This window comes from Muscardinus avellanarius (assembly GCF_963383645.1).
Source record: "Muscardinus avellanarius genome assembly, chromosome: 6".
Lineage (NCBI taxonomy): Eukaryota > Metazoa > Chordata > Mammalia > Rodentia > Gliridae > Muscardinus > Muscardinus avellanarius.
The window spans coordinates 86,969,433-86,996,300 of NC_137791.1; the positions used below are offsets into that span (position 1 = coordinate 86,969,433).

The following is a 26,868-nucleotide window of genomic DNA, read 5'->3' on the forward strand; positions in this document are numbered from 1 at the left end:
GATGTTTATCATATATTTCAACAAATTATGCCTATCCAGAAAAAAGAAATATATTTTATAACGTGATCATGAAAAGATGTTTTGAAGATTGACTGAGTTTTTATAAGTCAATGAGACATATTAGTGGTGGCAGGGACTTTAAGTTTCTGAGTTTGAAACTAACAAAGTGAGAAAGTCAAACTGTACTACGGTGGCTCCAGATATTTTGATGGAAGTATCATGTTCAAAATTTTTCCAGTTTAGATTAGTAAAATTTCATTTTTTCTCACTTAAAAAGTTACTTTTAGTATGTTAGGACAAAAAATAGATCAAGTTAAAAATCCTGTAAAGTACTTTTTATAAATTTTAATGAACCTTTGGAATATTTAATTGGGGGTTTTAGTCACATAAATATTGAGTGTATATCAGTGATTTTTGTTTCATTATATTTTCATGAAATCATGGCCTTCTATTGTCTGTATAGATGAATTTCATATCCTGAGGCAACTCCACATACACGCATCCCTTTAAATGCATGTACCTTATGATATATTATTTATATATTATTTATATTTATATAACATATATTAAGATGTTATATTATTTAACACATGTTTTGAAAACAGAAATTGAATATGTTGAAAAGAAAAAATTCCAAAATATATTCTAAGACAAAAATTGAGTTTAACTCACATACAGTAATTATTATTTATAAATAATATATTTTGAAGTTATGTTATTAATATTATTAATAATGTCTCTAATTTGTGACAATAGTTATAACAATGGAGATTAGTATAGCATTTCCTCAAATGATTAAACATGGAACCATTATATGACTCAAATGTACCACTCTATATATTTCCAAAGAAATATGCATATCCATTTTTCTTTTTTTCTTTTATTTTTTATTTATTTATTTTGGTGGTACTGGGGTTCCTGGAAACCCTTCTACCTCCGGTCTACACTCCCTGACCCATTTTATACTTTTTAAATTTGGAAATAGGGTCTCTTAAGCCAGCACAGCTGGCTTCAAACCCACGAGATCCTTCTATCTCTGCCTCCCAAGTGCAGGGATTACAAGCGTGCTCCACCATGCCTGTCTATCCATGTTTCTAACAACACAATTCATAGCAAGCAAGTTATGAAACTAACCTCTTTTGTTCATTACCAGATAAACAAATAAAAACAAAATAAAGTTTTTCTCCACCATAAGTAAAAATAAGATTACATCATCTGAAACAGAATGGATGAAGTTAGATAACATCAGCTAAGTGACATCGGTCAGACTTGGAAAATCAAGGGTCACTTTTTTTTCTCTCATATGTAGGAGCTAGAGATAAATTACAAAATAAAAGTGACTTCATGAATATAAGACCACTTGGATATTAGAAAAGGATTTGGGGACAGAGATGGGGAGAGAAGAAAGGAGGCTTGAGGATGGAGAGGAAATCTCAGCAAAGCTTGAATGGAAAGATAGGAGAGGAAGAAAGCTGAGGTCGTTCAATGGAGGAGCTACATACGAATATGTATAACAATATAAATATAACATAGTTAACCTAGACACTCTCTATTGGGAGGGGGGAAGGGAAATGGAGGGAGAAGGGCACGAAGCACAATCAAAATGTACACCACTTTCAATATGTTCCACTTAGAAAAAATAAAAAAAAATAAAATAAAGAAAGGAGGCTTGAGGAAGGAAACAGACCAAATAGTGTTATAATTCTATATGAATAAATCACTACAAGACCACTAGAATATACTGGCAGAGAGGAAGGGAGAGAAGGAAAGGTGAGAGTATGTGGAGGAAAATATCCCAAAATTATTGTGCACATCTATGAATGTATCTCTTTGGATTTTTCTATGAAGTTAAAACACAACAAGCTGATTTGAAAATAAAAAACTATTCACAATAACATCAAAACCAATAAAATACCTAGGAATAAGCTTAACCAAAGATGTAAAAGACCTGTACAATGAAAACTATAAAACATTAAAGAAAGAAATTGAAGAAGACCTTAGGAGATGAAAAGATCTCCCTTGATCAAGGATAGCCAGAATAAATAGCATCGGAATGGCCATTTAGCCAAAAGTGATGTACAGATTCAATGCAATTCCTATCAAAATACCAATTACATTCTTCATCGACCTAGAAAAATCAGTCACTAATTTTTTATGGAGAAAAAAATGACCCAGAATAGCCAAACCAATTCTCAGCATTTATAAACGATGGAGGAGGCATGGCAATCCTTGACTTTAAATTATACTACAGAGCAATAGTAGTAAAATAGAGCTTGGTATTGACACAACAACAGGCATACAGACTAATGGAACAGAATAAAAGTTACAAAAACAAACCCACATACCTATAGTCAAACAATCTTTGACAAAGTGGCCAAACTCATACACTGGAGAAAAGACATGCTTTTCAACAAATGGTGCTGGTAGAACTGGCTATCCATTTGTAGAAGATGGAAGTAAATCCTTACCTCTCACCCTGTACAGGAATCAACTCAAGATGGATCAAAGAGTTGAAAATTAGACCAGAGAATGTGAAGCTATTAGAGGAGGGTATAGGCTCAACTCTCCAATATATAGGCACAGGTAGTAACTTTCTCAACAAGATCTCCAAAGCACAGGAAATGAAAGCAAGAATTAACAAGTGGGATTGCATCAAACTAAAACATTTCTTCTCATAAAAGGAAACTATTAAGAACCTAAAGAGAAAGCCTACAGAATTGGAGAAGATCTTTACCAGCCACCACTCTAATAGAAGGCTAATATTCAGATTATAGAAAGAGCTCAAACTCTATACTAGCAAAACAAATAACCCAATCAAGAAATGAGCAACTGAAATGAATAGACACTTCACAAAAGAAGAGACACAAATGGCCAATAGATACATGAATACATGTTTAACATCATTAGCCATCAGGGAGATGCAAATCAAAACTATGTTGAGATTCCATCTAACCCCAATTAGAGTGGCAAGCATAAAGAAGTCAAATAACAGAGAGGCTGCATCTCCTTAGGCGCTGTATGGACACACCCCATCAGACACTCATTGTTGGGAGGGGGGATAGGGGAAGAGTGGGGGGGGGCACCAAGTACTGTGTAATGTATGCCATTGTCAATATGATCCACACTGTGACATGAAACTATAGTGTACCAATAAAAAATAAAAATTAAAAATAATTAAACTAAACAAAATAAATATGGGTATTTTATAATAATTTTATGCTTTAACATATTTAAATGTCTTTCCTTAAATTTGTAGAAATATTAACACTTTTTCCTATAAAACATTCTATTTATTTTTCTTTTCAGGTGACACAAGCATCAACTATTCATGATGTTAAACAAAAATTTCATAAAGCATGTAAGTTTTACATATAATTAAAATTTATATTATTACAATTTTTATGGAATCTAATATTTCACATAGAAGTAAGAAATGATTTTATGTTTAGTTCTTGACTTAAAAATTATTTAATTGTATAATGCCTTAATATTTGACATTTTATTTTAGTTTATCATGAAGGTGTTTCATTCATAAATAATGTTTTTATCCTAACAGGAGATTTTATATTTTAAAATTAGTATTATTTATTTCTTTATACTTAAGCAAAATATTAAGCATATATGGTGGAAACATAAGTACACACATCATTCAGTTAGCCCTTACCCAATTCCTACCCCATTCTCTAGCCTCCTTCTCATGTTTGGCTTTGATTGACATTGATATGTTAAAGAACAACATACTCACTAGAGAATTTCCCACTTCCCCCAGTCCCATCTCCTCAGTTCTATTTTTTTAAAAAAAATAGGGCCTTGTTAAATTGCTGAGGGTTTATTTATTTATTTATTTTTTTATTATTATTATTATTATTATTATTATTATTATTATTGGTGGTGGTACTGGGTTTCCTGGAAGCCCTTCTAGCTCCAGGCTACAATCCCAGACCTATTTTTATATTTTATTTGGAAACAGGGTCTCTTAAGCCAGCAAGGCTGGTTCCGAACTATCGCGATCCTCCTGTCTCTGCCTCCCAAGCGCAGGGATTACAGGTGTGTGCCACTCTGCCCAGCGCTAAATTGCTGAGGATTTAAATTGCTGAGGCTGGCCTAGAACCTGTGATCTATGCACCACTACTCAGGAATGCTTTTTCTATTTTAAAATAAAATTTTTGTCTCAATAAACTAGTAATTGAATTGCCATCTTTCCTCCATTCACTGACTACCGTGTTTCAACTATTTATTTATTTATTTATTTATTTATTTATTTATTTTCTTTTTTTGGGGCCTGAGGATGGAACCCAGGGGCTTTTAACCTCCGAGCCACACCCCCTGCCCTATTTTTATTCTTTATTTTGAAACCGGGTCTCACTAAGTTGCGGAGGCCTCACTAAGTAGTTGAGGCTGTCAGAGAACCGCGATCCTCCAGTTTCAGCCTCCTGAATGCTGGGATTACAAGCGTGCGCCACCATGCCCCGCATGTTTTGACTTCTATAAGCCCCTCTGCCTACTTCCACCTTTTATTCTATAAAAGGAGAGCTCAAACAGAGTTTGGGACCAGAGTTTCTCAGGAGCTTTTCTAACTCTGTGCACTCTGGTATAATCAACTTCTCCTTTTTCACCCTAAAAAAAAGTTTTATACCAACTATCAAAGTGACTTCATAACGTTTATATTGAATTAATAAGACATTTAGAAATTACTTCTTTCTACTTAAGGGAAAAATGTAAATAAATATTGTAACATATTAGTAATATATTACAGAAAAAAACTTAAAACTGAAAAAGTTATACATTTTCCATTATTAGTTATATATTTATCAAAATAAAAAAGATGTTAAAATATATTTCTAACATTTGGACAATAGCAATTTTTAAAATTATGTGTTGATTAAGATGCTATTGTGTGTGTGTGTGTGTGTGTGTGTGTGTGTGTGTGTGTGTGTGTTTGGTACTGAGGTTCCTGGAAACCTTTCTACCTCCGGGCTACACTCCCTGACCTATTTTATATTTTTATATGGAAACAGGTTCTCTTAAGCCAGCGCAGCTGGCTTCGAACCTGCACGATCCTCCTGTCTCGGCCTCCCAAGCACGGGGATTACAAGCTTGCAAGATGATATTTTTATTATGTTTTAAGCTAGATAACATTCAACTTTCATGCCAATACATAAACATATACAGAACAATAGTCAAATACTTGAAATGTATAGTAATCAGATTTTTACAAATTTTTCAATTTTTAATACCAAATTATTTTTATTGTGACATTTATGTCATCATTAATTTTTAGCCCAGAAGTTAGAATAGAATTGGTAAATTTAGAAATAAATAAGTCTATAAATAAATACATAGCTCATCAGAAGAAATTCTTACCTATCTTTCATCTCTCTTATTCTCTCAACTTTTCCAATTGATCTTTATATTTTGTCTCTCCCTCTCTCCCATTTTTCTGGCTTATACACTTTTACATTTATTTTGATTCTATTGTAGAGCTTTCCTTGTTAGGATTTTTTCCTTACGGTCAGTATCTTAATGATCTTGCAAGGTTAATAATATTTTTGTTCTGCTGTGTTATGAAAATCATCTTTTAGATTACCCTAGAGATATTGCAGCTATCAGAAATAAAATAGAGGAAACCACAGTTAATGTGAGAGCTGCTAAGAAAAAGGAGAAAGTGATGGATTTTATGAAAAAATATACCTATAAAATTAAATTATATATTATGTTTACATAAAGAAAGTTTTACTTATTTATGTTCTTCTCATGTAATGCTTTAAAAATATATGTAGTCCCCTCTATTGCAAATCCCTTATCAGTCTTTATTTCTAACCATGTAATCCCTCAGAGCACTTGGAATCTATGCTATTCTTCGCATCTTCAAGTGTCTTTCTGAATAACTCTCACAATATTCACTCACAAATCTCTGTGCATCAGAGCCCATTCACTCCTATCTTCACATTAAATTTGCACAGAATAATTAAACATTATTTTCAAAACCTGAGTAATAGAGGATTTTATAATTCCAAGTAACACTATGAAAAAAGCTATGTAAATATTTTCTAAAATTTAAGGACAGTTTTCAAAAAGTCCATGCATAGATTTTTTCACATATTATGGCTAAATCATGTTACTTTCTTTGTTATCCAATTTTACAACTATCCAATTTATTTTATTTATAATTTAATTTACATTTCTCACCATGCGCAATCTTTATTAAAATATTTTAAAATATTTCTTCTTTTTTTGGTGTTACTGGGGTTCCTGGAAGCCCTTCTACCTTAGGGATACACTCCCCGACCTATTTTATATATTTTTATTTGGAAACAGGGTCTCTTAAGCCAGTGCGGCTGGCTTCGAATCTGCGAGATCCTCCTGTCTCCACCTCCCAAGCGCGGGGATTACAAGCGTGCGCCACCACGCCCGGCAATATTTTAAAATATTTCAACCAGCCGGGCTTGCCCCTGGGTTCCATCACCAGACCTGAATTAAAATAAATAAATAAATAAACCAATCTAATTTAAAAATCAAGATGACTTTTATTAGCAACTCATGACTACTAATTGCTTAACAGAGATAAAGTTCTAATTATAATCTCCCAACCGAAGTTGGGTAAAGTATGTAAGTCAATAAATACTTGAAGTATATTGAATAATATTCAATATTCCCGGGACAGCAAATATTATAGCTTTTTCGAGGGGGCTAATACTGGAGGAAGAACCCAGGCGTATTATTCCTCTAAGCAATACCTCCCAAGAATATTTTGTTTTGTTTTATTTTGTTGTGAAACCTTGCTGAGAAAGGTCTTGCTAGCTTGCTGAGAGTCTTACTAAGTTGCTGAGGCTGACCAATAGCCTTGGATCCTACTGCCTCAGCCTCTCAAGTACTGGGATGACAGATGTGTGCCACCACACCTGGTTCATATAGCTTTTACTAAAGATATTTGAAGTTCTAACAACACTGGTATTTTCAAAGCCTATATTGAAACTTTCACAGTACTAACAGGACAAAATGTGGTAGTATGATTAGGGTGAGAACATATATCAAACATAACAAGTTTTTTTTTCTACATATGCATAAATATTGTGAAACGTTGATACTAAAATTTTAATATGATTTACCATTTTTAAGTAGACAGTGCTACTAGTATATGAACTGAAATAAAAAGTCTGTGAATGATAAGCAGTTAAAATGTAACTTATCTATTGATTTTGTGTCATAAAATAAGATTCTGAAAGAAAAAATTAAATAATTTTGTTTATGACTTATGTGTTATCTGCTGTTGACAACACCATAAAAAAGTCTCAATGAAACACCGTTTCTAATAGACTACTTGTTTCTGAAGCATGTCATTATCTATTAGAATACTGGTCTCTACAGTTCCTAAAAAAATGCCACTGGAAGGAAAGCAGAAGAAGGGAAAATGGAATTAGTTACAAAAATTTGAAAGGATACATAATTTCATATGGCAGTTGCAATGCAAATAAATCTTTGACAAAAGGCTTGGGGATATAAACAATGCTAAACTTTGAAAGTCTAAAAGATAATAACTCAGGACAAAGACAACAGAGCTGAAGGATTTATTACATATAGTAAAGAGTAATGAATATTCTATAGACATTCTGGAAGTAACCTCTTGTAATAGCATAGAATTCCTTTATCTCTCAACCAAAAGAGGTTAGAAAAATAAGTGCAACTAAAGAAGAAAAATGGCAAAAAAATGTTTTAAGTAATCCAATGTATTTTTATCAAATAGAACTTAATATTTTTTCATGTATTTTTAGTAAGAGAGACTGTCAACCTTGTCAATAATTTAAATGGAAAAGTGTGGTAAATTGGCAGTTTATTGATATTCTTTGTTTGGTGACAGTCATGTTACATTACATAAATAATATGGAAACAAATGGCCGTTCTAGAATCTTAGTCAAGAGGTCCTCCAATAGCACTCTTTTACTAGTTGGCATCAGCATAAAAAATGTAAATACTACATAAAGATTTTAAAATTGAGGTTAGTTAACAAAACATATTAGTGTTGATGCTCTAGTTGCTGAAGAAATCCTCACCAGTGTAGTACTGAAGACAAAATTACTGAATTATATTCCTCCTTCCCCTCTTCCTCAGAGTAGCACACCTAAGAAATCGATCCGATGTATTTTCAGGGAACTTCAAATAAATGTTTCATGAAAGGATTTTATTGAACAGCTATTCACTTTTTGTGGTACTGGATATTGAACACAAGAACATTTTTACTTCTGAGCTATACTCTCAATCTTATTATTTTTTTCCATTTTGAAACTTGGCCACAGTAAGTTGTAGAGGGCCTAAGTTGTTGAGGCTAGCCACAAATCTGCAATTCTCCTGTTTCAGCCTCCCAAGTAACTGGAAAGATTACAAGCGTGTACCACCAGACCTACCTAGGAAAGGATTCTAGAAATTTATTTTATCGCCAGTCCTGGTGGCGCACGCTTGTAATCCCAGCATTCAGGAGGCTTAGACCAGAGGATTGCAGTTCACGGACAGCCTCAGCTACTTAGTGAGGCCCTCTGCAACTCAGTGAGACCTGGTTTCAAAATAAAGAATAAAAAATAGGGCAGGTGCTGTAGCTCAGAGGTTGATTGACCCTGGGTTCCATCCCCAGAACCGCAAAAAAAAAAAAAAAAAGAGAGAAATTTATTTTACCCATTTAAAGTTAAACAGATTTTCAAGTTTTTTCTTCATTTAATATTCTAATGCATTCCTTAATAATTTTACATCACATATTATTAACTTATTTTGACACTTGGTAATGTTTTGTAAATCATAAAATTTTATTTTATCTTAATATTTCCTTTGGAAAATGAATTTATCTCATAATGACTACTTTAAAATACTGGTGAAATTTGTATTGATTTATACTTAACCTTATTAGATGCTTACATAAGTGTTGATGATTATCTATACTTATGTGATATAAATTTGTTGATAAATCTTTGATAAACAAATTATTAGATATTTTGCCTGTCAAAATATATGTAACAAAGCTATCATACTAAATAATAATTATTGAATTCTGGAATTGTGATTTTATCTATAAATGATTTTTTTTTCATTATGGTAGAAGATTAACATTGTGCTACTGTATACTGCCTGCTACTGTATACTGCCAGTTTTATTTTGATACATCTTTCTTAACATGCTAATGTTTCACAAACATGATATTAGAGGATAATGTTTTATAGCCCCAAGCCTAAAGATTTGGTTTAGCCCTATCTGGTCTTTATTAAGCATTTAAGATGACAGATCATTATGTATATAAAAAGATGTTTTATGTATAACAGAATCATTTATTTCTTGTTTGTATTTAAATATGCAACAATAGGGTGAGATTTAAAATTTAATGGAAGATAAATACCTGGATAGTGAGAAAAACTGTCCATCATATTCTGCAAAAAATTTTCAATAACAAAAATCCAAAAAAACAAGAGTACTAAAATCATTAGTACAAAAGTTAAAGGCTATGCCTCAAGCTTTAATAAACATTTTTTTTTTACTTTTAGGCAGCTGTTGTTTCTGATTTAATTGCATTCATTAGCATGGTTATAGATATAATTTATGATGAGTAATATAAAAAAGCAAGGGAGTCTAGAGGCATAGCTTGAAGAGGCATTAGTCTCTTCTCTTCCCTATTTCCAGGGATTTTTTTTTTTCAGAATATTTTCAGAAAGACATAAATGCATCTAAGTAGATTCCATTGTAAATAACCCAAAAATAAGCCCATGGGCTTTTGAAAGACTTCATTAATTATACATTTTTATTGAGAGAAAAAGTAATAAATTACCTTATTTGTTCATAAAAGTTTTTTCATTAGCATGATTGTTTAAAAACTATCATTTCCTTATACTTTCTAGAAAGGTCATACTCAAAGTTACTTAGATACTTTAAATCTATTGACCAAACATACACAATGGAATCCTATGTAGCTTAAAAAAGAAAAGAATCTTATTATTTGAAACAATATGAACAGAACTAGAGGATATTGTGCTAGGTGAAATAAATTAGGTAAAGAAAGTGAGTTTCATGATCTCACTTATACACTGAATTAAAAATATAAATTTCACAGAAGCAGAAATCAGATAATGAGGAAAGGCAAGGTGTTGATAAAAGGGAACCAACATTTCTCTTGGTATGAAAAAAATCAGTTTTAGTAACCTAATACACTGTATGGTGACCATAGTTAATTTTTATATTTCAAAAATGATAAAATTGATTTTAACACTTTTGTCATAAAAATTAAAATTTGGTGAGGTAAAGGTTACTTACCATGATTAAATCTTTCTATAGTGTACACATTGATCAAAAAATTAGAGTATATTTTATAAATATAGAAAATATATGTCAACTAAAATCAATTTCAAAAAGGAAATTCAGCAACATATACGACCAGTGTTTTCCAAAATTGCTGAGAATATAAAAATCAATAAAAAATATATAAAACTATCACAGTGTAAAGAAAACTAAGACATGATGATTAATTGGTATCTCAAAATTCTAGGGCAAAAACAAATAAGGTAAAAACCAAGGAATCTGAATAAATATTTATTTGTAATTCACAATAATATATCCATGTTTTTCAATCAATTGTGATTGAATGAACTACAGCAATGATAATAACAGGAAAACCTAGATACAGTCTATGCAGAAACTGCAATATTCTAACAATTTTTTCTATAAAGCAACACTATTTAAAATAAAAATTTGCATGACAAAAGTTTTACATAAGCTACTTATCTTAAAATATATTATGATTAACAATTTATAACTTTCATATTTGTATGTTCTTAACCATATATGCTTTTAAATCTCACTGCCATATATATACATAATACATAATATACATAATACATAATATACACTGCCATATATATACATATATGTATATATACATATATATACATAAATATTATTGTGATGTATACACACACACACACACATATATATATATATCTACATATGTATCTACATATATATATATATATATATATCTACAATTGTAAATTGTTATTTTCTGTGATTGTAGTACTCACAAGATTCTATATTATTCACATATTCATATATTTGTGAATATATTTGTGAATATATTATGGAATTCATATATATATATATATATAATCAATCTCAATAAGAATACTGTTAAAATAAGTAGGAAAATATGTAATTTAGGCACAATATTTTAGATGTAAAGTTCTATAGCAAAAATATGAGAATAACAGTTTTTCTAAAATGAATTTTGGATTTTATAGAAATACAAAAGCATAGCTCATCATTCATTCAGTTTCCTTAAAACTTTAAGCATTAAGTTTTTCTCACATAACAAATGCATACAACACAAGATTTGTGTTATCCTAGTACAATGACTTTTATTTTTGTTTGTTTGTTTCCTGGCCTGACCATCCTCTTTCTACTTCTTTGAAGCTGCTAGAATCTAGCCCAAAGATTTCCCCATGTTCTAAGCTCTAAAATTACATGAAATCATTTCAAAAATAATATGCTAGTCTTATGTAATGTCTTTTCCTGAAACATTTACTTCTATTTTGTTTTAACTACTTGTTTATCCACACTACAGTCTTACCATTAGATTACCATTATAATTGAATTTTACCATGTGAAAATCTAATCAAAACCACATCTACAACTGTAAATTGTTATTTTCTGTGATTGTAGTACTCACAAGATTCTATATTATTCACATATTCATATATTTGTGAATATATTTGTGAATATATTATGGAATTCATATATTTAAATTACATACATATACATAAATGTATATGCATATTTAATATATATAAACATGGCTTACCTAGAAAGTATCTATGTATGTATGTATGTATATATGTATCTATCTATCAATCTATCTATATATCTATAGCTATCTATCTATTTATCTATATAGATAGATATATATATTGGTGGGGGTTTTTTTGTTGATTTTTCTGCAGTACTGGTGATGGAGCCAAAGGGCATTCTATCTGAGTTACATCTCCAGTCTTATTTGTTTTTTATTCTTTATTTTGAAACAGGGTCTCATTGAGTCACAAAGGGCCTCACTTAAGTAGTTGAACCTCCTGTCTCAGCCTCTCAAATGCTGAGGTTATGAGCATGTGCCACCATGCTTAGCTCTGGTTTCTTATTTAGTTTAAAGGCTTGTTGTATTACCAATTGCTTTCTCACTCCTTGTCCAATACTGGATTCAACTCTGCCATGCAGCCCTCAGCCTCTTTTACATTATATTCTCTTTCATTAATGTACTTTCATATCTGAGCTCTACTAGAGAAAATGACAAAACCATTTCTTTATAATGAATATCTTCATCTTCTTTTATATTCCTTAGAGCTTTTAATAATATCTTTAATGATCTTCTGCCTCTCTTAATTTGAACAATTTTTTTCTAGTAATCCCTTATTTCATTCAAACTACTTATCCCATAAAAAGAGAGAATTCTTTTCTATGTCAATTAGAAAATCTTTTCCCCTCTCTTTTATATGTTCCTGTCCTCTGTTTCTCTTTTTTAAAGAAAGAAACATATTCTTGTGCATATGATTAAAGTATCTATTTGTGCTAAGCATTCATTGCTGTCCTTAGAATATGTATTTACTTTAATGTCATTTTTATATCTTCAAATGTTTCATTTTTAGTTATTGATATATAGAAAATTTTCAACTTACAAACCAGTTATAGAAATATCATCATTTCTTTCCCTATCCATCATCTGGCACTCACTTAAAAATAATTCCTCTGTCAGTATGCCAAAGACTTTTCCAAGTTCACTGGCAATGTCGGTGTTGTTAAAATAGTGAGTTTTGTAGGGACATGTCTAGCTTGAACTCTCAATTGAATTTGGTATAGTATACTGTTCTCTTTGATTCCTTTGGTTTGTTTAAGTGCTTGATTTTAAGTCTTTTCTTCATGTTTTCCAAAATAATGTGCTTTTTATGTTTTTTTTTTTCTGGTATCTTTATCATTTCTTTGAGGTTGTGTCATTTTTGTTGTCTTTTACTTCTATATTTTTCTCTTCTACGAGAACTTAAAATATTCATATATCAAAAAAATACATGGTATAATCAGTGCATGGTGGCACATGCTTGTAATTTCAGCATTAAAAAGGCTGAGACGTGAGGACCATGGTCTTGGACAGCCTCAGCTACTTAGTGAGGCCTTTCACAACTCAGTGAGACCCTGTTTTTTTTTTTTTTTTTTTTTTTTTTTAAGACAAAAAAATAGGACTACGAGTGTAGCTTGGAGGTATTCCATCCCCAGTACAAAAAAAAAAAAGTGGTTTAAAATAACTAGAAACTGAAAACAACTAAAAATTAAATTATTCCCAAAACTTTTATTGTATAGTTAACTGCCAATATAGCATCTCAATATGTTACATACAACTCACCTCTGGCATATCAAGATTTATGCTTCTCAAATTATCTTGATTACATTGATCTTGCTCTTATTTTTTCTAATTCATTGTTTGAAAATTAAATTCAACTACTCAATATTGAAAGCTTTAGATCATGATAAGCATTAAGCCTCTCATATTTTGTGTGTAATTATAAAATTGATTTATCATTTTTAAGTTTTTAGCCCATCTGAAATTTCACAGTTTCTTAATTATCACTATAGTTCTTTTTAGCCTTTAATTTAGATTCCTATAGTTATTTTGAGCTAAATATATTTTTTATATATTGGCTTATTTTCAACTTTATTCATTCATCAAGTTCAAATTTCTTACAGTATAAATACCCTGATGATACCCTCATATTCTCTATGTGCTGATTATATTAAATATTATGATTTACTCTAACAGCATATTTTATCAATCTCCAAGCACTTCTCACATAATTTTTTATGATAGCTTCACTTACCAGCTTTCCCCAGTGTCATTTCAATTTCTTGAAGTCAAATAGCTATGCAAAATTCATTATTATTTGCTATATACTAAAGATTGTTTAAAATTCCACTAATTCTTATAAGTTTGTGACAAAAGCATATTATTGAAGCAAATGATATAACTTCTGGAGATTATTTTGTCATTGATACTTTTGGAATAATCTGTACTGAAGACAGGAACATATTTTGACTCTCAAAATTGCTGTTTTGTGTGAACAAAGCATGGTGAGAATAACGGTGTGAGTACACATGTGCATGAGCACACACAGATTATAAAAGGGGTTTAGAACAAAACAAAGTATAGATTTTTTTTTCAGATACACTAAGCTTTTTTACTCTTACAGTTTTCACCTTTTTCTTGAACTCTCAGATTTAAAATGGGAACTTTACACATTTATAAAATGGAGTTGTTTGATAAGTTGGACAATTAAAATAAAGGACTATTATTTATCTTTTATTATCAGCCAAATGGCCCTAGAGCATATTGTTTTCAGATGTGAAATATTCAGATCCCAAGAATATACTTATCTACTTATGACAAGAATGTCTAATATTGAGATTAAAACACTGAAGAGTCCTTACATAAATATTCTCAGCAATTTTCAGCAATCAGTGCAAAGTAAAGCATAAACTAAATATTTTTTGTGGTAATAGGAGTGAATCTATAGACATTTTACCTCCAAGCTACACCCCCAGCCCTATTTCTTATTCTATTTTGAAACTGGGTCACACTAAATTGTAGAGGGCCTCCCTAAGTAGCTGAGGCTGGCCATGAACCTGTGACCCTTTTGTCTCAGCCTACCAACTACTGGGATTACAAGCATGCACCACCATGCCTGGCTTAAATCGATTTTAATATAATATGAGTTTCAAATACAATCTCAATTATGAATTTCATGAAAAAATATTTTTATAGTTTTTATTTATAAAACAACAATTTTTATTTTATAGTTTTTATTTTGTAGTTTTTATTTTATAGTTTTTAAGCCAACAATTTAATTATAAAATAAAATGTGTTTAAGTAAAATCTTTAGCTTTCTGAAAGAAAATTTTAGTATAACACATTCATTATTATGTTGAAGAATAAATTTTCCTATCTTATTTCTATTTTATTCATTCTAAACTATGCTAATGATTTGTCTTTTTGGTAATTTATAATGGTCAATTTCAGGATATACCCTAAAAAAGTTATTCTGAGTAAATATATTAGAAAATAATACTTTACGCATGTGCCACTGATTATATTTTATTTGACAAGAATATGGAAAATGAATATTTAATCATTTTCAATACATACAATTTGAAAGAAAGAAATTAAAATATTAAATTTTTCAAGAATTCAAATATTTTTACTATTTTTTCTTGATAAAAATGTCCTAAAGCCAGCTTAATTTCATAATATTGGAGTTAGATTTCTTTTTAAAATAACTCTTTTTCACTTAAATAAAAATATACATTTATGAGTCTTTTATGCATCCTCACAGATTTAATCAGTTTTAAGAAATTAAAGGACCAAGGTTGAAAATCTAAGTTCCATGAGATGAACTGTCACCATTCTTTTAAATTACTGATCTTGATAGATATATGATAATGGAAAAGGTGAGAAAAATTGACTGCAATACAAAAATATTCTTAGAATTCCTTATATTGCATTTCAGAATAAAAACAGGGCAGGAGGTGTGGCTCTGGGGCCAAGTGACCCTGGGTTCCATCCCCATTCCCGCAAAAAAAAAAAAAAATAGAGGCGTTCTCATTGTCCACTTCACGATGATAGTGTAGAGAAGCCACAGAGGAATGTTCTGCAACATCCTAAGATAGTGCATCAATTTCTGAGCCACAACAAGGAACTCCATCTTCTCCTGGGAATATTTTGTGACCACATCCTCAAAGGCCACTCAGCCCTGCATGAGCTCAAAAAGTGTGACCAGCTGCCCATATGACACCTTTACTCAAAAACTTTTTTTTTTTTTTTTTTTTTTGGTGGTACTGGGGGTGGAGCCTAGGGACTTTCTACCTCTGGGCTATAATCCCAGCCCTTTGCTATATTTTATTTGGAAACAGGGTGCAAGGTGAAGTCACAGAAGGAATCCCATCTCTTGGTTCCAATAACCTTATCCTTCAGAGCTTCTTGATCTTCCAGGGGATAGTGTTTGGAGCAACAAAAAACCCAGAATAGTCAAAGTAGTTCTGAGTAACAACAACCATGCAGAAGGCATCACAATACCTGAATTCAAACTATAGTAGGAAGCTATATTCCTAAAAACAGCACGGTGTTGGCACAAAAACAGAAACATAGACCAATGGAGCAGATTAGAAGACTAGAAAAGAATCCCCACACTTATTGCCAAATGATTTTTGAAAAAGGGGCCAAAAAATATACACTGAAAAAAAAGATATCCTTTTCAACAAATGGTGTTGGCAAAACTGGTTAACCATATGCAGAAAAATGGAAATAAATTCCACTTTCTCAACCTGCCCAAGAATCAAATCAACATGGATCAAAGACTTAGATATCTTACCAGAGATCTAGCAGCTTCTTGCAGAAGGAATAGGTTCAAAACTTCAATACAAAGACACAAATAAAACCTTTCTCAACAAGACCTCAAGGGCACAAGAAACTAAATATGGATCAATATGTGGGATTGAATTAAACTGAAGAGGTTCTGTACAACAGAGGAAATCATTAAGAACCTCAACAAAGAGCTGACAGAAAGGAAGAAAATTTTTTCAATTACTCCTCTGCTAGAGGACTAATATCTAGAATATACAGAAAACTCAAGAAACTCACAACTAAAAAAACAAATAACCCAATAAAAAAACTAAGCAAATGAATTAGATACTTCACAAAGAAAGAGATTCAAATGGTGATTGACACTGATATGTTTATTAAAGTGTATCATATGCATTAGAAAAATTTTTCTCTTCCCCCTTCCCATTCCATCAGTCAGCTGACCTTATTTGCTCATCTATAAAATCTCCTTATTCATCTAGAATTCCTCCTATGACCCATTTTTCTCCCTAGCTTCCACATTTTAGGAAGAGCATCCAATTTTTTAAATTTTTGTAACTGACTAATCTCAGTTAGCATAATATCCTCCATTTCCATCAATTTCTCTGTAAATTATATAATTGTGTTTCTCCTTATGGCTGAGTAAAATTGCATTGTATATATATCCCATAGTTTTGTAATCAATTCATTTGTTGATGAACACCTTAGAAATCTCCATAGTTTGGCAACTGTGAATTATATAGCTAAGAATATAGACACACAAGCATTAGTTTGGTAGTTTGGTTTCCTTTCCTTTTTTTTTTTTTTTTTTGTGGGTAGATACTCAAGAGTGGTATTGCTCGATGATATGGCCAGTTTGTTCCCATTCTTCTGAGGATCCTCCATACTGTTTTCCAAAGTGGTTTCACTATTTGCAATCCCATCCACAATGTAGTAGAGTTCTCATTTCTCCACATCCTTACCAGCATTTGTTGTTCCCCATTTTTATGATATTGGTTGTGGGCCTATTGTTGATTGCCTTTATGATGTTGAGGTATGTTCCTTCTATTCCAATTATCTGAAATGCTTTTAGCATAAAATGATGATGGATTATGTCAAATGCTTTTTTAACATCTATCTATTGAAATAATCATGTGATTTTTGTCTTTGGTTCTGTTTATATGATAAAATACATGAATTGATATTTTTATGTTGAAACAGCTTGTATCCCTGGGATGAACCCTACCTGGTCATGGTGTATAATTTTCTTGGTGTGGTTTTGAATGCATTTTCCTAGTATTTCGTTTAGCAGTTTTGCATCCAAGTTCAAAAATTTAGGCCTGTAGTTTTTCTTCCTTGTGCTTTTTATTATTTGGCTTTGGTATTAATGTGATGTTGGCTTAATAGAATATTTGGGAGAGTACTGTTTTATTTTCTATTTAACAAAATATTGGGGAGTATCAAGATTAGCTCTTCTATAACGGTTTTATAAAATTTACTTGAGAAACTAACTGGTCCACGACTTTTCTTTAATGTTAGGCTCTTAATTGCTGTTTCAATCTCTTTGATTTTTACTGGTTGGTTTGTATTTTCTATATCTTCTTGACTCAGTTTATACAGGTTGTATTTATCTAAAAAGTTGTCAATTTCCTCCAGATTTTCAATTTTGATGTAATATAGTTTTTCAAAGTAGCTTCTGATAATACTCTGGATTTCTACACTGTTAACAGTGATATCTCATTTTTCATCTCATATTTATAACGGGTTGAGTGTCTTTTTTGGTTATGTTGGCTAGTGCTTTATCTTTTTTTTTTTTTTCAAGAAAGCAGCCTTTGGTTGTATTGATTTTCTGTGTTTATTCTCTATTGATTTCTGCTCTGATTTTTATATTTTATTTTATTTGTATGTGGAAAATATTGAAAGTGGTATACATTTAGACTGTGCTTGGTGCCTCCCATTCCCCTCCTGGTTTCCCTTCTCTCCCTCCCAACAATGAGTGTCCTTGTTAACCATGCAATTTATACATACTCGGAGGTTGTTCCTCCATTAATCAACCTCAGCCTTCTTGCTCTTCTATCTTTCAATTCTAGCTTTGCTGAGGTTTCCCCTCCATTATCTGGAGTCCCTCTAGTATTCCTACTACTCCCTAGTTTGGGCGTATTATAGAAAACATATGTCCCTTCTCTTTCTGTGCTTGACTAATCTCACTTAACATAATGTTCTCTAGTTCCTTCCATCTTCTTGCAAATACTATTATTTTATTTTTCTTTATAGCTGAATAGAATTCCATTGTAATACACAGTGTTTAAAAACCTATTTTATTTATCTATCCTACCATGTATTTCAATTTTATTTGGTAATAATTCTATGAATTATCAACTAAAAGTTTTGACTGTTAAAATTGATTTTAAAAATTAATTCCTAGGAGACAGAGTTCTCAGGAGAAACATATTAACTGTGTGTGTGTGTGTGTGTGTGTGTGTGTGTGTGTGTGTGTGTGTGTGTTGGTGGGTGTGGGGGGTGTATGTGTCCTTAGAAAAAGACTGTAGAGAGATTATAAGAAATTTGTTCATAAAATTGTGTAAACTTGGCATGTGCAAATTCTCATGTAATAGGCCAGTTGGGTGGAGACTAAGGGGAAAGTTGCAGTTTGAATTCAAATGCAGTCCACTGGCAGATTTTTCTCTTTCTCAGAAGACATTTTTATTAATTAGTTAAAATATCTGGATGAGTCCTACCTACATAACCACACTATAGAATGCAAATTGCTTTCCTTAAAATTCACATATTTATATGCTAGTCACATCTAAAATATATCATCACAGAAATTTAGAAGAATATTTGGTAAACTACCTGGGCTTTGTTGCTAAGCTATATCAACACCTAAAATTAACTTTCATGTCAACATTTGTTTTGACCTATTATTCAGGATAATAGGTAATTTGACCTATTATTAAAGATAATGAGAGTGTTTATTCTATCTACCTCAAACAGTATGGAGATCTACAAAATCTTTTTCTGAAAGTGTTACAGTGACAAATAAAATAGTAAGATCAATAAAATGTAAACTACTATTGCCAATTATTTTTCTTGTTGAGAAAATAAAGCTATGACAATATCTTTATGCAGTTGCTAAAACTAAAATTACATGTTGTGATTCAATTTGTGCTTTCATTTATAGTTTAGTGAGACATAATATTATTATTAACAATGCACACCTAGTTTCTGTGGAAAAAAGTAGATTTATAGTTTTTCTTATATTAACATGCAAAATAATACACTGCATAATCCTTAAAAATGAATCCCTAAATAATGCTAAATATCTCATAATTTTTATTTTTATTTATTTTTATTTTATTGTATTTTATTTTGGTGGTACTGGGGTTCCTGGAAGCTCTTCTACGTCCGGGCTACACTCCCAGACCTATTTTTATATTTTTATTTGGAAACAGGGTCTCTTAAACCAGCAAGGCTGGCTCCGAACCAGCGCAATCCTCCTGTCTCCGCCTCCCAAGTGCGGGGATTACAAGCGTGCACCACCACGCCTGGCTTTATCTCATAATTTTTAATGAGCAATGATTTATTTATCTGAGAAATATAACTAAAAGAAAAGAACACCAATGTGCAATGAATTGAATTAGAATCTACTTAATTCTGAGACTATTCTTATTTTTTTCAGTTATGCTGACATTCTTCACATTTAATTTTGGTACTTAAATTCATATATATTTGAAAAGGTTTATTTCTGTAATTAAATTGTCCCTCCAGAAATGTTATAATTCTATTTACAGGAACCATTCATCTATATATTTGCAAACTCCTTTGCACACCATGACACAATGTGATATAATCCTTAGGATTTATAGTAGTTCACCTAATCTGCAGTTTTACTTTCTGTAGTTTCAGTTAAAAATAGAAGAAATAAACAATTCCAAGTAGTAGGATAAAGTCTCCATTCCTTTTTGTCACATCTGGGACTCGAGTAAATCCTTTTACCAGTGTATCCACACTGTATACACCACCCTCCAATTATTCATTTAGTAGTCACATTACTTAGACTAACTTGTGATATAACAAATACAACAGTTCTTTTATTTTACTTAAGAACAATCCTAGGACAAGAGTAGTGTTACCAAGGACCCACCATAATATAAAACATGGAAGGATGCATTAACTCTGGTACTGTGTGGCAAAATTGTGAGGAATATAGAGAAACAATTGGTATCTATAAGGATCAGTAATATAAGCAGTTTAGGCATCCACTGGAATTTTTCAAATATATACCCTAAATATAAAGAGGTATTTATTTACTTGGTAATTCTTCATTAACTACTTAAGTAACCTAGTATATCACTTGTCTAAACAATATTAATGTCTTCAGCTATGCCAAGTGTTTTATTCTGTTATAAATACAATGTTTATAATTGGTGCAAACAAAATCTAAGGTTATCTCTAGGGACTTAATGATTTCTAGAATTTTGAATTTTTATTTAAAGTAATAATATATATATATATATATATATATATATATATATAGTGTGTGTGTGTGTGTGTGTGTGTGTGTGTGTGTTGGTCTGAGGATGGAACCCAGGGGTATTCTACCTCCCAGCTACACCCTCTGCCCTATATATTTATTCTTTATTATTTATTTTTGAAACAGTATGTCACTAAGTTACAGAAGCCCCAAGTAGCTGAGGCTGTCTGTGAACCACAATCCTTTGGTTTTAGCCTCCAAAATGCTGGGATTTCAAGAGTGTACCACCACACCTGGTATTTTTTTTTAATATTTTAAAGCAAGATCAAAACAATGAACCCCCAGCATTTTGAAACTCAAAAGATTCCTTAAAGTTATTTTTTATTTTTAGAAAATATTTGTAAAATTTTTATTTTTGTCAATAATTGAAATTTTCAAGATATTCTAAGAAAGTAATTACATTTTAAAGTAAGATAGGCCATTTGTAATATTGCCTTCTCTTGAGATTGTCCATCTGATTGGAGATTTCAGAACACTGTCTCCTGGGAGATCAAGAAGCTCTGAAGGACAAGGTTATTGGAACCAAGAGATGGGATTCCTTCTGTGACTTTACTTTGCATTGTATACTGGATATTATGACTACCTGCCCAATATTTGTTTTTCTGAATGTAAAGTGGCCAGTCCCACTAGGAACTATAAAAAAGTTGTAAACAAGGAGAAACAGGTTGTGAGTTAGGCTTTTTGAAAAGTCAAATGTTGCTTAGGAGGACTGAACAAGAATGAGGGTGAAAGCTAGAAGACTGGTAAAGAAACTGCCAGGACAGTGAGAGATGGATCTTAACTAAGGTAGTAGAAAAAGTGACTACATTCCAGATCAGAATGAAAGAGCTAATGAAAATTACTGCTGTGTTAAATATAAGATGAAACCTATTTAAAAAAAACTATTCTACATTTACTTATCTTAATATATGGAGAAATGGAGATGGGAAAGTCATGGCAATTGGGCTGTAAGTAAAACATCAAGAGTTATATTTGACGTATGCTGAAATTAAAATGTTTTTGAGTAGCTGGGCGTGGTGGCGCACACCTATAATCTCCATGCTTGGGAGACTGAGACAGTAGGATCGCACAGGTTCGAAGCCATCCTCAGCTACTTAGTGAGGCTCTCAGCAACTTAGTGAGACCCTGTTTCCAAATAAAATATAGCAAAGGGCTGGGATTATAGCCCAGAGGTAGAAAGTCCCTAGGCTCCAACCCCAGTACCACACCAAAAAAAAAAAAAAAAAAAAAAGTTTTTGAGTAAAGGTGTCATATGGGCAGCTGGTCACACTTTTTGAGCTCATGCAGGGCTGAGTGGCCTTTGAGGATGTGGTCACAAAATATTCCCAGGAGAAGATGGAGTTCCTTGTTGTGGCTCAGAAATTGATGCACTATCTTAGGATGTTGCAGAACATTCCTCTGTGGCTTCTCTACACTATCATCGTGAAGTGGACAATGAGAACGCCTCTATTTTTTTTTTTTTTTTTTTTTTTGCGGGAATGGGGATGGAACCCAGGGTCACTTGGCCCCAGAGCCACACCTCCTGCCCTGTTTTTATTCTTTTTTTTTTTTGGAAATCGGGTCTCACTAAGTTGCAGAGGACCTCACTAAGTAGCTGAGGCTGTCCTAGAACCGCGATCCTCCCATTTTAGCTCCCGAATGCTGGGATTACGAGCGTGCGCCACCACCCCTGGCTGAGAAGGCCTCTATTTGTGCTGAAAGTTTGTGACTGTACAAGTCAGGATTGTCAAGGGAGATCCATGGATTTATAGGTCTATTCCTGTGAGAGGCACACAGGTCATGGCTTGAAAGTATATTTTTCACATACTTTAAGTATTAGTTGACATCCTCCAGGCAGAAATTATAGAGGAGTTATTATATATGAGAGGTTTAAAGTTCAACAAATTTTTTTACCAGCATGAGAAGTACCACTATAGAGAGAAATCCCTCAAAAAGCATAACTACGGGTCTCTTTTGTAAAGACTTCAGAAAAGACATGCAAGGAAAGCTCTTCATGTTCAGGGAGGCTGGGAGGAACTTGCAGACCAGCACTGCAGTACCACATCACTGGGTATGGAAAAAGTCCCACAAAAGTGCCAAGTCTCTGGAGGTCTTTTACATTGGGAAAATACATCCGAGTGCTTCTAATTTAATTGTTCTGTATTGATGAATCCACACTGGAGAATGGTCTTCTGTGTAAGCCAATGTTGGAGATGATTGTGCTATATCTGTAAGCTCCTGTAATACCAGAAAATTGACACCGGATAAAAGTCTTACAAGGTCAGAAATGTGCTGTCTTATTCATTCAGTATAAGAGTTCCATATAGAAATGATCTCTGAGAGTTCCTTTGAGAGAAATACACTAGCCAGATTTTGAACTTGATCTGCACTGGCAGGGTTCTCAATCAGTGTCAGTTTGTGAGAAACTTTCTCAGGGACTTGTCAGAGACACCACCAGGGCCTGTGGCAATGTCATCATCTCATTTCTACCAGCTTACAGGGTCACATGGAGGGTAAATTAGTATATATATATATATATATATATATATATATATATATATATACATACACTAATATATATATTAATATATATACTAATATATATATATATATATATATATATATATATAGAGAGAGAGAGAGAGAGAGAGAGAGAGAGAGAGAGAGAGAGAGAGAGAGAAAGAGCAAGGGAGAGACGAAGAAGAAAAGGGAATCATGGAAGAAGTCCCATCAGCTGCTACCTTTTTCCATTAGCTTCTGTCTTCCAAAGGACAATTATAGTTTCTTCCAGTTGACTCTGGAATCTATAGGTTTTCTAGGAATGTGAGAGAGACAGGCCTGGAAATAAGAAATGGTTTAGAAAGTAAAGACTGAGGCACTTAAGCACTGAGTTCTTTTTTTAAACTTACATTTTACTTTTTCTTTTTTCTGTCTCATTTCTACCTATTTATTTATTCTATCCTATGTCATTTAGGACATGAACATGATTCAGTTCTTTTTAACAGGATTGTAGCTGTTTGTGATTTAGGAAATATCTTCTCTACAAACTATCTCTACCTTATTTAATTTTTGGTGAATTTATCTGGTCCCCATGTTGCCCAATCAACAGCTGCCTATCTAACATTTTTCTGGTGTGTGAATTATTTCATTTTAAGACAAAAATATAGAAAATAAAAGTTCTTGTTTATTTTGAGATTGTAATTTTTTTCTTTTCTTTTGATAACTGCTGTTTGCTGAAGACCATGACTAATATTGTGCATTTACTATTTAGATCTTTTCAGAACCTCAAAGTCATCACATTTTATGTAGGAGGTATGCTTTAAATTATACCTGATATTGTTGAAACAATTTTAACTCATTATTAGTGTATTGCATTTGAATTGTAAATAAGTATAATATTTTTTACGTTGGTTTATTTCTTAATATTTATAAGAATAATTATAGATACTGCTTTTTACCATTATAAAATAATGATATATATTGGATTTATTTTTATTAGGTCAAGGCTTTTCATATTGCCATTAATTTCAGATCCATATATTAAAAATAAAAACAAAACTCTTTTATTAATTTATCTATGACTATACTGATGTAGAAATAAAAGTTCTGCTAAACATAGTGGAGATTTTACATATCTATAGGCATATAAATATATAGATATATAACTAGGTTTTAAAATATATGTATATTATGTATTTGAATTTTTTCTATATTTTTTAAAAATGGTTTTAAATACTTTCAGGCTTAAAAAACAAATGAAATGAGTAATTTAGCATGTTTGGTGTTTATATAATGATGAACTCTCTCCTCACATCTACTAGTGTGAAGAAAGATTTATTTTCCTCCAAGTTTTTTGCTGCTGAGCATTGAGGAATAAGTCACTTTCCTCATCTGGAAAGAGAGTGGTGTGCTCTCCAAATGTCATATTTTTTTTTTATCCTGTGGCTTTAAGGTTATAAGTTTATAACCTTAAGGTTATAACTTTAAGGTTATAAGTTTAATCCTCTGATAAATTTATTAATCAACAGCCAATCAGTTGGCAAAATATACTTCTATGACTTAAAAATAACTTATGACAAGAAATTATTTCACCAATAATAACATTTAATAACATGTTTTTTTCTTTGGTAAAGCACTAAATTTGCCTGGACAGAATAATAATGTTTAAATAAATTAGTGAGTGTATGTGTCTGTGTGTGCATGCATGCACATGTGCATGTGTAAGCATGTATTCTTTGGTGGCAGTAAATAAAAATCCATTCAGTAGATAATTTAATTTTGGAGAGTAGAAAATGTTCCTTTGATTTTTTTCCTATTGAGCAATAACTGCATTTGACTGAGTTTATTTCTACATAATTATATTGTTTGCTTTGTTTTCTATAAAGTAATTAGATTTTGTGTGGTTGATAAACAAGGTAATTGCATCAACATAATGTGGAATTTGTGGTTGTGGTACCAAGTTTTTGTGCACGATATCATTTTCACCATTAAGTAATAGTAACTAAACACCAACTATTCAACATGACTGAAGGATATTAATAAAAATATAGGACATTAAAAAACACTGTATTATAAAACCTACTTTGTATCAGCTTTAACTTAGCTATATACTTTAATATGTTTTCTTGTCTATTTACCCTTATCTTTGTTAATTTCAGCAGTGCAAATGTTTCTTACACACATTCTTTTCATGCTTTCATTCATTTTCAAAAGACAAAGTCTTATTGCTTATGGTATTAGTTTATTAGTGGTTCTTTTAAAATGTGCTGGTATTTTTATTGCAAATATTAATATTTTTCTTAGTAATTTAGTAATAATACAGAGTTGTAAATATGTTAAATTATCTTTCCTTAACTATATATTCTACCCTATTATTTTCAGAGTACAATCTATTGAAAAGTATGTTTCAAGAATGTGTATTGTTTTAGCAGAAATACAGATAAATACAAACACTAACTGCTATTTTAAAACTCCAATTAATGATATAGCTTAATGAAATTATTAAGAGTATTTGGTGATTTTTGTGTTGCTTAGTTTTACAATATCCTTAATAGTTAAATACCTTTGTTGTCTCTCTTTTTTTTTAATTTTACTTAATATATGAGTAAACTTAACTCAGCAAAGTAATATTTCCAAGATATACAAGTCAGTAGGCAGTTTACATTTAAAATTTAAGCCCAGTCAATATTCACTAAAATTGATCTTTAGATAGTAAAGATTTATAACAAATAACTAATATTAAATATAATTAAAACCTTATATAATTTCTCCTGATTTTTCTTCACAACATGTTTTATATTTAATAAAATATCATAAGATCAGCCATTCTTCTGTCAGGCATTCTAATCATGTTTGATGGTTATAAAAATGATCATGAGCAACTATTTCCATAGAGGTTGCAAAATAGTAAGAAGTGTACAGTAAACATCTTCAAGGAACATAAAATAATTTTATATAGGAAGATTAAAAACAGAGTAGTGAGAAAAAATAAATTCATAACAATCTTGGGACCTTTTCCATCTGGTATTTTTAGAAATATTTTCTGTATAGAAATCATTCAACAACTCAAAATGTGGAGTAGTCAAGCATAACAGAATTTGGGTTGCTAATAAAAGAAACAGAGGGAGAAAATTGAAAAGTAGGCAAGCCTATTTGTTTGAACGTATGATTTCAGGTAGTAATCCTAGGGTTTAGCCTCGAATAATGTGAAAATTTAGAGAAATGGAAGGTTTTTTCTAGTAACAATAAAGACTATTTTCTGGAGAATCATAGAAGACTTAAAATGTGTTAGAGAAAAATAATAGGTTTATTAAGCAGGAAGGAGGGATGGTCATTATGAGAGAGACAATATTTGAACTTTGTGTTTTGGAGTTAGAGCACTTGCTGGCTCGTGTAAGGCTCTGGGGGAAAGTGGCAGACAGAGACACTTGGGATTTGAATAGGTCTTAGATCTAAAGGG

The 26,868-nt window shown here is 31.5% G+C and overlaps 1 protein-coding gene across 1 annotated transcript in view; it reads left to right on the forward strand.

Moving 5' to 3' along the window:
- TECRL (trans-2,3-enoyl-CoA reductase like) overlaps positions 1-26,868 on the forward strand; it is a gene marked incomplete at both ends in the record, with an annotated part of 73,579 nt that overhangs the window by 20,706 nt on the left and 26,005 nt on the right. The window contains one exon of the mRNA XM_080697647.1: positions 3,307-3,358. Within this exon, the coding sequence (XP_080553773.1) occupies positions 3,307-3,358 (52 nt within the window). The remainder of the gene's footprint in view (positions 1-3,306; positions 3,359-26,868) is intronic.